Source organism: Phoca vitulina, unplaced genomic scaffold, assembly GCF_004348235.1.
Source record: "Phoca vitulina isolate PV1807 unplaced genomic scaffold, GSC_HSeal_1.0 scaffold18, whole genome shotgun sequence".
Classification (NCBI taxonomy): Eukaryota; Metazoa; Chordata; class Mammalia; order Carnivora; family Phocidae; genus Phoca; species Phoca vitulina.
Window position 1 is genome coordinate 999,218 of NW_022589721.1, and position 12,400 is coordinate 1,011,617.

The 12,400-nt window shown below is 39.9% G+C and overlaps 1 protein-coding gene across 1 annotated transcript in view; it reads right to left on the reverse strand.

Moving 5' to 3' along the window:
- The window catches only part of UBR5 (ubiquitin protein ligase E3 component n-recognin 5), a 137,372-nt gene that overhangs the window by 24,162 nt on the left and 100,810 nt on the right, over positions 1 to 12,400 (reverse strand). The window contains exons 33-41 of the mRNA XM_032415892.1: positions 12,127 to 12,287; positions 11,766 to 12,005; positions 7,560 to 7,683; positions 6,852 to 6,963; positions 5,691 to 5,822; positions 5,041 to 5,298; positions 4,205 to 4,473; positions 3,836 to 4,047; positions 421 to 651 (exon numbers count right to left, since the gene is read on the reverse strand). Of these exons, the coding sequence (XP_032271783.1) occupies positions 421 to 651; positions 3,836 to 4,047; positions 4,205 to 4,473; positions 5,041 to 5,298; positions 5,691 to 5,822; positions 6,852 to 6,963; positions 7,560 to 7,683; positions 11,766 to 12,005; positions 12,127 to 12,287 (1,739 nt within the window). The remainder of the gene's footprint in view (positions 1 to 420; positions 652 to 3,835; positions 4,048 to 4,204; positions 4,474 to 5,040; positions 5,299 to 5,690; positions 5,823 to 6,851; positions 6,964 to 7,559; positions 7,684 to 11,765; positions 12,006 to 12,126; positions 12,288 to 12,400) is intronic.

Genomic DNA, 12,400 nt, shown 5'->3' on the forward strand with positions numbered 1-12,400 from the left:
GAACAAAGGTGATGGGAACTGTAAGTGAAAAAGTCAAGTATCTAGGCAATTGCAAACATTGTGATCAAGTTTTAGACTCTGGGAATGGTAGAGTGACCAGGCCAAATGTACTACAATTACAAAACAGGCTCGAAAGAAGCAAAAGGATAATCACATTAAGAAATAGTGAGTACTTACACAAACTCTAATAGAAAACATGACAAACTACATCAAACATAAAACTTAATTGGATTCTCAGGTTTCCTGTTTTCAGTTAGTAGCTATGGAGACTCAAGCCCTCTTTCCCACATGAAATGTTCCTGTACTATTTCTCTTTTGCAACGCTCTTCTCCTCGCTCCAAAAATCGGACAATATACTAATAGAGACCATATTGAGCAATTAAATATTTCCTAAACCAACCTCATGGCAAGTATGGATACCTTTTGCGTTCCAGTTGAGGTGTATCCAATGTTGTCTGCTGATTCATTGCTTTAATCCAATATATAAGGGCTTGAAAAACATACGCCACATGCTTCAGTGAGCAAACGTCCAAAACTGGAAGAACATCAGAATGCTCATCATTATGAGACCGCATTAAAGACAGAGCGTAATTTAGGAAGTCCCCTCGGGCAGACATCATTCCTTGACGGGCGCTAAGCAATGTGGCACGTCTGCGGGAAGAAAACGAAATGAAAATGCTTTTTTAAAATAGCACTATCATAAACATGCAAAATTAGGAACTGAGAGTACCCATAAGTCAAGAGTGATTAACCCTGTGTGGTCCTGTCCTTTTTAAGACTTATTTATTTGAGGGGTGGGGGCTGGTGAGCAGAGGGAGAGAGAGAATCCAAGCAGACCCCCTGCTGAGCTCAGAGCCCAGTGCGGGACTCTCATGACCCAGAGATCACGACGTGAGCCAAAATTAAGAGCCACTTAGCTGACTGAGCCACTCAGGCACCCCGCTGTCCTGTGCTTTTTATTTGGGAAAGGATTTCCAGGGTCCTTTGGAATGGGAAAAGGAAATTCTTCCCTCAAGACAATGGTTCTCAAACTTCAGTGTCTTAGCAAAACCTCCTGGAGGCCTTGTTGAGACAGACTGTGGCCCCATCTCCCTAAGTTTTAGTAGGTCTGGGGTAGGGCCCCCAATTTTCTATTTCTAACAAGTTCCTAGGTGATGCTGACGCTGCTCTTCTGGGGAATTACACGCTGAGAACTACTGCCTAACATGACACCAAAACACAAGCAACAAGAAAACACACACAGCATCAGACTTTATCAAAATTAAAAACTTATGTCCTTCAAAGGACACCATCAAAAAAAAAAGAAAAGAAAAGAAAACACACACAGGATGGGACAAAATTTCTGCAAGTCTTGTATCTGATTAAGGAACTTATATTCAGAAAATATAAGTAACTCATACAACTCAATAACAAAAAGACAAGACAATTAAAAAATGGGCAAAGTGGGCGCCTGGGTGGCTCAGTTGGTTGGGCGACTGCCTTCGGCTCAGGTCATGATCCTGGAGTCCCTGGATCGAGTCCCGCATCGGGCTCCCTGCTCGGCAGGGAGTCTGCTTCTCCCTCTGACCTTCCCCCCTCTCATGTGCTTGCTCTCTCTCATTCTCTCTCTCTCAAAAAAATAAATAAAAATCTTAAAAAAAAAAAAAAAAAAAAAAAAATGGGCAAAGAATCTAAACAGACATTTCCCCAAAGAAGATACACAAATGACCAATAAGCCCATGACACAATGCTCATCATTTAGCCATTAGGGAAACGCAAATCGAAACCACAATGAGATACCACTTCACATCCACTAGGATGGCTACAATAAAAAAGTTAATAACAAGAGTTAGCAAGGACGTAGAGAAATTAGAAGCCTCATCCACTGCTACTGGGAATGTAAACTAGTGCAGCCACTCTGGAAAAGTCTGGCAGCTCCTCAAAAGGTTAACAGAGAGAATTACCATATGATCTAGCAATTCCACAGTTAGGTATTTACCCACGTCTATACAAAAACCTGTACACAAATATTAACAGCTGCATTATTCACAAGAGCCAAAAAGGTTGAAAAACCCAACTTATGAATGGATAAAAAAAAAATGTGACACATCCATACGAAGAAATATTACTAGGAAGTAATGTATTGATTGATAATGCTAAACCTGGATGAACCTTAAAAAAATTATGCTAGGTGAAAGAAGCCAGGCACAGAATACCACATATTGTATGGTTCCATCTGTATGTAATGTCCAGAATAGGCACCTTTCTACAGAGAAAGGGTGTAGATCAGTGGGTGCTTAGGGTGGGAAGGTAGAGGAAAATGGAACGTGACTAACAGATATTCTCATGGAATGATAAAAATATTCCAAAATTAATTGTGATGATGGTTGCAGAGCTCTGAATATACTCAAAAGTATGGACCTGTACACTTATATGGGTGAACTGTACAGTATGTGAATTATATCTCAATAAGGCTATTCTATTAGAGTGAGAGCTACAGTGAGATACGGGGAGAACCCTGTAACCAATCTAGATCTATCATCAGAACGCTGTTCTTCAGGGAGTGACTAAGCCTAACAAAGACAATGTGTCTTTTTGTAGAGCAGGCTTCCCAGGACAAGAAAGCAGAGGCCTCCCAAGTCCAGATCTCTCTGCCAAACATTCAATTTTGTATTCTAGACATTTCCACCAAATCCTCTCCCAGTTCTCAGTATTTTCAAAAGCACGTATGTCCATTCTATACTGCTCTAGATTTTTCTCTTAATTTTCCTATTAGTTTACTCAGAATCAAAGTCTAGGTGTAAATTCTGCCTCCTCCTGCTCCATCCTTCAACAAAGCCCTCAATTCTGTTTATATGATTTCAGTGCTTCTCTCTCTCCACCTTCCTGGCCTTCACTTACCCTACTTAAATGACTATTACTTTTCAATGGTGGACTCCAACCATAATCTTGTTAAGGTTCCTAAGCAGTCTCCCAAGCCCCTTGTCTTCCTCCCCAAGTAGCAAGGTTGTCTCACCTGAGCCCAGACTAGAACCAGATCCTAGGACTGTGACTCAGGTATGGGGCACTTCCACTGTGTGGCACTGCCTCACTGCTCTAGTGTACAATTCTGGGCTAATTCCTAGTCCTGACAAAGGTCATTTTATAACTGAACAGAAAGAAAACAAATACAGGGGCGCCTGGGTGGCTCAGTCAGCTAAACGTCTGACTCGTGATTTTTGGCTCAGGTCAGGATCTCTGGGTCATGAGATCGAGCCCTGCATCAGACTCCGTGCTCAGCAGGGAGTCTGCTTGAAGATTCTCTCCCTCTGCGCCCCACTCACTCTCTCACATGTGCTCACACTATCTAAAATAAGTAAAATCTTCAAAAAAAAACAACACATAAAGAAATATACTTTAAATATGATTCAACAGACTGGGAGATGTAGAAAACGAAATTTGATTTGAGGGAATCAAAGAGCAGCTTCGGTAACTGCACACACTCTCCTCTTCCCAAGTACAACGTGCATTCATGTTCAACCACGGTCAAAATAAGTCTTCCCATGAATACATGCCTTTCAAGGGGGAGGCGGGGAAGCCTGGGGGATAAGGACACAAGGATGGAGATCAACTACTTCAAAAATGAGAAGTATTTAGCATCAGATTCCTGCAATACGAATGAATTTTTAAAAAATAGCTTGGATTATAACGAACTTATTTTGCTTCAACTATACAGTAACTTAAAAAGAAGTAACACAAGGTACTTCCGTCCTTCAAAACAGAGTGAGGTCTTATGTAGCAGCAATCAAAAAGCTCTAACATTCTAGGACCTAAGGGTTCTGTCTGAACATACAAGCCTACGTGAAGAATTGCATACCGTCTGCCTTCCAGGGTTCGCAAACTAGCCTCTTCTCGTGCAGTCATCCTCTCTCTTCGAGCTGAATTCTGAGAAGCGTGAAGAGGATGATTTGGATGTCCCGGATCACCAGCAGATGCTAATGCAGAACCATAACGTAATTGAGCCTCAGTAGAATCCATAATACTGACCATCCAGTTCCAAGTGGGAATAAGCTTTTCTTCTACATAGTTCTATGAAGACCAAACTAAAATAGTTAAAACTATCCAAATAAAGTTAAATTTGATGTAGAAGTAGTATGTAAACATTTAAATATGTGTAACATTAATTCCCATATACTGGAATTCTCATAAATTTATTTGAATGAGTAACTTTTCAATGTTTCCCTACCTGTAAGTTTACTGCATCCTGGTAAGTCAGTTTCACAGCTGCTGGAATCTGCGAGTACACGAGGTGATTGTACTTAGGAATGAGGCCCATGAGGTCCGAGATCTGTCTGATAACAATGCTGTACGCCCGGGCCAAACTGCTCGCGGATGTTAAGTAGCTGCTGGCGTTGCTGGCCTCCAGAGCCGCGGCCGCGGCCGCAGCGCTCGTGCTGATGGTGCCGCTCCGGCGCAAATTCGAAGGATCGATGTAAATCAGCCCCGCTGAGCTTGCTATAAAGAAAAAAGGACACCCACAACAAGTCGTCAGATGCTAATTGTGTTTCTCTAGCACTGTATATATTTAAAGAAGCTAAAAGATCAATTGCACCGCCAAACGGGGCAACTGAACAAAAAACTTTTTCTTAAACCACACCACGTTAGGGAGGGCGATGATGAGGGGAGGGGGACAAGAATTACTATAATGTGCTCAACCAGAGGCAGTTTTGCTATTGCCCCCGCCCCAAAGAGGGGACATTTGACAATGTCTACAGACATTTTTGGTTGTCACGAGGGGGTGTGGGGGGGGGGGGCGCTGCTACCGGCATCTGGTACATCGAGGTCAAGGATGCTGCTCAACATCCACTGTAGCACAATCACAAACAAAGGATTATTCAGCCCAAAGCAGCAATCGTACAGAGACCGAGAAATCTCGACAGAAGCCTATGTAAATATTTTTTGTATTTGAACCCAGCAAAACATTGAAGAACTATTATGAAACTACTTAACTGGTCTAGATGAACATACATGGTTTTAAAAACCTATTTAAGTCCTTTAAGAATACAAAGCTTTCAGACTCGCCTGCTGGCGTGGACGTGCTGGACGGGGCCGTGCTGGCTGCCCGCTGATGCTGGGTGTTGCGGACGGCCCACTGCATGGACCGGGGAGCTTGCGCGGCACCATTGGCGTGGGAGCTGTTTGTGGTTCTCTCCAGTGGCTCATCGAGCATAAAGGTCTCCTGTTCTATGTCGTCACTCTGACTACTGCTGCTATCAGAATCACTTGAGTCATTTGATTGCGAATCATCTTCAGAAAAGAAGGCAGGAACACTGCTCGCACCTAAATTTTTTGTTTTTAAAACCGAAACCACTGTCAGTTTGTTGATATTTAAAACTACAGTGTACTCCCTCATTCAGGAAAATAAACATGTATTAAACAGAATGCCAGGCTATAGTCAATAGTCCACAAAACCCATCATTAAAATAGTTTAATTACAAAACAACTCTTCTAAATGAACCTTAAAATTTATCCATTATTTAAAAATCAGAAAAGAAAAAAAGTCATTAAAATATCTTCCTCACTAACATCCACAGGGAAAAAGGATTAAGTTACAAAAAAAGACTTAGGCACCCTTGTGCAAATCATAAGGAGTACAGTTTAACCAATTCGTGTTGAATATACACTTAGCCTTAGCATAAGCAAGAAAGCTGGATACGAGTAAGGTAACGTACCTGCTTCTGAGCCGGCAGTTGCTGCAGTGACAACACTTCTACGCCCACTAGCATTATCCTGGTTGCTATGGTTACTTTCACTGTCACTTTCTGTTTCAGCTGCTGCTAACAAGTCTAGCTCCATGTCACTCCCTAGAAAATATATTTAAATAAGAAGGGGGGAAAAAAGTACAAACTCATTGTGGAACAAAGGGTGCCATAAGCCAGAATATCATAAGGCAACGGGAGGGCAGAAAGGGCAGAAAGGAGGGATTACTACTACGATAAGCATAACTGCCTGCTTAGTAGGAGAAAAATGACTAGGCACATTATGGCACTCAGTAGACTATTATACTCCAATTCAAAATTCGTTCTGCACAGCCTGAGGTAAAAAGGGTTGGGCAGCGGAACCTCCACCAGGGGGCAGAGCTCTGGGCTAGGTCCACTGCCCTATTTTCATCTGTTTTACATACAAGGATTCTAAAAGGGGAAGAAAGCTAAAACGATTTATCTAGAATTTCACAGTATATACATGTCAAAACATGTAAAATTGTAAATTTTAAATATGGGCAGCTTATTGTATGTCAATTATACCTCAATAAAGCTGACCCCCAAAGTCTATCTGATGGCTACTAGGAAGAACAGTTACGATGACTATGTAGCAAAAAGGCCAAAATGATTATTGTTAGTGAAAAAAGGCACAAAAATTACACATATGATATCTAAGACATGCATGGGAATGGGGCAACACAGGGGAGGACTGAAAGTAAAAATACAAACCTATTAGCGTCTAGGTGGGATTATGGGTCATTTTTTTTTTTCCTTTTCTCTAATTTGTAAATGTTTCCTAATGTGGTTATGATTATTTTACCTTCTAAAAAGGCTTTTAGGAAAAGAAAAAACCAAAAACCTTTATGTCAAAACCAAAAGGTAAAGGAGGAAGAAGATAAATTATTTTACATGTATAAATATATATAAGCATATACGTGTATATTTATGTGTGTGTATGTGTACAGCTGCTTCCTAAAATTTTGAAACAGATGCTACAGAATCCCTAGGCTGAAAACATGCTGAACATTATGTTCACTATACATCAAATGGGGCTTTTCTCTGTATTATATTAATATCCTTAAAGGTACCTGATTTATTCATACTGAATAATTTCTCAAATAACCTGCATACCGTCTTCATCATGCTCATCATGTTGTCCCTCTGCCTCAGCATTTTCTTCCCCATGTTCTTCCTGTTCATCATGATGATCCTCTTCTCCAGCCACACCTTCCACCACCTCAACCTAAATCCAGAATCTTATTTGTAGACAATCAAAGTACATAATAAACCCATATCTCTACCAGTATTCCTCCACAGCAATTAGTGACTACAATACAAAGATCCCTAACTACAGAGAATTTTAACAATAAGGAGTCTGAATCATTGGCTAGTGACAACTTGCTATCAAAAATTATATCAACATATCTTAAAGTTTGTAATTATTATCCATATACAGAACCTTAAAATGAGAAGTATAACAATTGTGTAGAGACTGTAAGTTTTTTAAACTTCCAGTTATAAAATTTACCTAATGAAGATGCAGTATCCTCTCTGCCTTCAAATACATTGCCCAGAACTACTAAAACTTTTTTTTTTAACATTGAGGATATCTTCTCTATTAACCCTAAGTAAAAACAAGCTTATGTTTCAATTTTGTATTATCCACTAAATCGAGGATTATTAAAGTATTTTTAACAGGTATAACCACAAATGAGAACATGTAACAGAAGTCTAAAACCTGGAAGCAAATATATGTAATGGTAGTAAGCTACTATTCCTAAAACTCCTTCCCTCCCATAAGAGCCTCTCGTCTACCACAATGAAGACGATTACAACCACCTCCTCCACGTCCGCTGAAACAATGTCATCCTGTTCTTCATCTCTGCCCCGAACAGGCTGCGACTGGCTGATGCGCCTCTGCTGGGGGTTCCGGATGATGTAGGAAGACTGGGACTGACTGGAGCTGCGGAGAAACGGGAGCTTCCGAGGGCGCTGCTGGCACGCCTCTGCCACACAGCATGCTTTTTACGTTTCTCAGTGTCACTCAGTGTGACCCACTTGCTAGGATGCTATTTTAAATCTGACCTAAAACTTTTTAGAAACCAACAATAATTAATCTATAGTATGTCAGAAAATACAAAGCCCAAAGAAATTAATTTTACCATAGAGATTTAACTTAGAAATCTCGGAACTGTTTTTACTTTTCAGTAAGTCATTAGTGAAAAAATTTGTTAATGCCCATCCTTTTATGAGTCCTTCCCATTGAAATGCTCTACAGGAAATATTTTTCCTTCTCCACTGCTTTCAATGCCAACAGTCCTCAACTTCCAAAGGTTCCAACTGCGGCATTCCTCCATTAACAAAGCATGGTAATAAGTGTGCTTATTACAAGTGATCTACTCTTTTAAGAGACCTGACATGACCTACTTTGTATCAGCTTATTAACCACTGACTTTTGTGTAGAGGAAAAACGTCAGTTCCAAAGTATTAATTTCAAAACAGAATCCTAACAAAAAAGGTGGATGGCCAAATAGTTCCACTTCCCTAAAAATCTGCCTTGCAAACAGCCAAGAAAGGACAGATGCCTCCATTATAAAAGGAAGGGAGAATGAGAGAATGCAGCTTAAAATCCAGGTCAGAGATCAAAAGAGGGTTGTTAAAACAACCCTGTGACCTACTATTATCCTTTATTTACAGATTAAGAAACACAGTCTAAGAGAGGTTAAAGTTAAAGGACCTTTAAAGGTGTTTACACGGATAGTGTTCTTTCCTCACCTCAGCTGCTCTTAGAAATGAGAATCAAACCAGTTACACATGAAGAGTCAACTGAGAGACTCTGCCTTCAAACACACAAGCAGTCTCAATATGGTGTTTAATACTAGAAATTTCAGTAACTGGTTCTTCACAGAGATAGTAAATTACAAAGCATCTGAGAATGCTAAAAGAAAATCTGAAAAGATGAAAAGGGTATTTCCAACCCAAGATTTCAACATTTCCAATATTAAAAAAGTCAACATTTGAGAAGCCACAAGTAATTGGTATTTCTTAAAAAAAAAAAAAAAAAAAAATGCTGGAACATCCATAAGATCTATCATCCCCTCAAAGGAGTTATGCACTAAGTATGTATGATACTAATTCCCAAAATACATTACCAACTCCCCATTCAGAAATGGAGCTTCCGTTTTCTCCATACCACGATTCAACTTTTTTCCCACTAGACTTCATGGCACAACTACAGTCCTGAAACCCAGTCTAACAGGAGCTGTTAAAATACTTCTAAGTTTTGGGAACTTCTAGTTCCAGCAATTTGCCAAACTGCAGAGAAATCCCTCTTGGAGTAGATCACCTAAATATGCTAGATAAAATAGTAAAAAACAAAGCATAACTATCCTGGTGATAAAGGGAAACAATCCTATGTCACTAAGCTTAAGAGCAGTGGTGCCACCATTTACACCAAAGGCATCTGTTCATGTCTCTTAGTCTAGAAGGGTTTCAAGGAGCCATAGATTTCCCAGGAGACAGTCTAGGATGTAAGCAAAATAGGAAGTTATATCATAGAAATTCCCTCTTCTGTCCCCCTCACATACATAAAGCCAAACATAAAAATCAGGAAAGGGCAACCGATTTCAAGAGACCTGCCTATAACCAGCCATGGCTGGATGGGGACAGGAAAAACGTCTCTTCAGAGAACTTCTAATTACAAACCTGCACTCATGAGAGTTTCAGACTACAATTTGTGCTGTGAGGTACGGTGGGCTTCAGTGATGATTCATCCAATGCCTCAACACTATCAATAAGCACCAAACGGGTGCCTAAGTGGCTCAGTCAGTTAAGTGTCTACCTTCAGCTCAGGTCACGATCCCAGGGTCCTAGGACGGAGCCCTGAGGTGGGCTCCCTGCTCAGTGGGTAGTCTGCTTCTCCCTCCACCACTCCCCCTGCTCGTGCTCTCTTTCTTTCTCTCTCTCAAATAAATAAAAACTTAAAAAAAGCAGTGTCTCCCCCCTACTCTGCCATCTAATATTCAGGAGTATAGGAAGAAGGAAAAAATCTGTCTAGAATTATCTAATGATGATACTGGTTATGAGAGTTATTGGGTAGATTAAGACAGGTAATACATTTACAATGCTTAAAGTTCCTAGTTCATAATAAAATTTCAGCTAACAGTTTTTGTATGAGGCATGGAGACAGAGAAACAAGTTTATTAATAAGGACATTAAGAGTTTTAAAGAGGTGAAGGGCAGCAACAGAAAAAGCAAAAATACTAAACTCAAAACTTTATGCTCAGTGGAGTGATATATGCCATCTACCCCATCCAACATAAGGGAAATCACAGAGACTAGTCAAGTGTGTACTTTTTATTTAAGACATGCTTGGAACACTGATCAAAATACACCCTTACAAGAAGGAGTGATTGTACTGTATTATAATGAAAGATTTCTACATTATATCAACAGTTGTAGAAAACATTACACTATTATCTCTCCTGATTATCAAATGAGATCTCCTTCTGGGAAGACTTTCGACTCAACAATCAATCAAGGCGAATGGAGTGAAGAGGAGAGCTGAAGAGTGCACAATACTTAAATAAAGAGCCTAAGAAGCAGTTGGCAAGGGGACACAAAGTCTTGATACTTAGTAAGAACAGGCTCATCGGCACTGTTTAAAGCTGAGATCACTCCAAAGTCTGTTCAGCAGATAAAAAAAACATTTATGTTCTGGAACAAAACCAAGGAGAGGGTACAAAGAATTCACAAAGTAATACCACGTAAGTAACTAGAGGGCTCCTCACAGGGTATCAGGATCAGGAGCATCCTATGGAGCCCAAGTAGATTTTGCTAACAGAATCACTGGATAATGAAGTATATTTAGTGAGTCTGAAAATACACAGTTTGATGTGTAACCATTTTCAGCAAATCCTGGAAGTATATCAGTGACAAGGCTACTGCAGGAAGGCTTTGGCAGACAAACCTGGATTTAGATTCCAGGGTATCCTAGGAGACCTAACAAAAAAGGGAAAGCTGGGACACATACTGGCACATGGAATAAAGGGAGAACACAGTGAGAGCGCGGATACTCAACGCAGTAACCCAGATGAAACCCAGAAATGAAGTCTTGGGAACTGTGTCAAATACTAACGCAGGACTTCCTTACTAACACAGTGATGTTTTCCAGGAAAAGAAGAAGAAGAGGGTCTTTAAATCCCAAAGATCTTTATTAAACATCATTATACATACACACAGTGACAAAATCAGACTGGAGAAAACCAAAGAAGTATGGCCCCTAAACCAGCACCACTGGAACAACCTGAGAGTTTATAAGGAATCAGAACCTCAAGGCCCACCCAGACCTTCAAAATCAGCCTCTGCATTTTAATAAGACCACCAAGTGATTTGCACGCATATTTAATTTTGAGAAGCAATGTGCTAAACGACACCAGAACATTTTAGTTTCTAAGCATTCTGACTCAACAAGCTTACAGTCTAGTTACAAATGGAGAAGATGAATGAGATTTAAGAATAATCTTATACCTAGAACCATTTAGTTACTGAGTTGTTTTAGGCCTATATTAGATATATGGTTGTTGTAGAGAATTATTTTTAAATTCCAGCATTCTGGTTATTCATACTGTACAATAACAAGCTGCCCCCTAGCCCGAGCCTTTGGACACAGAGAAAGTTATAGGTCTTTTCATTCCTTAAGCTGGCCTTACAGCAGGCTTTATTTAAAGTAAGAAAAGACAGGAAGTAATGATGCCTACAGAAGTCTGAACTTTCTTACCAGATTACTTTACTGGCATAATAAAAACAGCGTTTTTCCAAACCAAAAATAAAACCCACAACTATGTATCTATAACCTTAGATGTGTAGACACAATGTATAACTTTTAAAGTGCTCTCACATGTTCCAAACACAATAAGATCTCTACCACTTATTGCATAAATGATCATGGACACCACCTGAGTGCTTATGCAAAGGTTTAGTAAGCCAAACATGGTATTTCCAGAGGAAGAATTCATCAGAGTCTGTTACCAGGTGGAAATTTACCTGCTAGACTGATCAGATGAAGGTCGTGGTGGCAGTGGTTCCACGGAGAACAGTTCCTCACTGCCCTGCATGGCATCGATGCTGGTACTAGCCAAAGTAAAAGGGGCAGTAGGGCGGGCGATCCCCATTCTGACAGGGACAATCAGCGACTCTGCTACATTGCATAATTCTTCTACAGCGTAAGGTAGTAGTGCTTGGAATACACGCTTGCATTTTCCAATTGGCTGTGGGATAAAGTTGCTAGAGCAAAAAGAAAATCCAGAAATCTTTTATGTATTTTTTCATATACACAATGTTATCATTATCACAAAAAAAAGTGTGTAAAAGGATACAAAAGCCCAAATCAAGAAGGAGGTCTTACTTTTTCTTTTTGGATGAAGCCATTTCCACACTAAGAATGACAAAAACTCTTGCCACTGAACGCAAAAACCTCATTGTTACAGCAATAGCTTCTTCTCTACGTCCAGGTGTGTATTTGTTTTGGAGTTCTTTCACCAGTGTCCCTAGTAGAGTATCTAAAAGCTTTAAAAAAATTGTAATCACTCGATTAATGTTGAGACAGCTCTTAAGATGTTTAGATAAATATTTATAAAGTAAAAAGTTCTAACACTCGTTCAATATTAACATTTCATAAG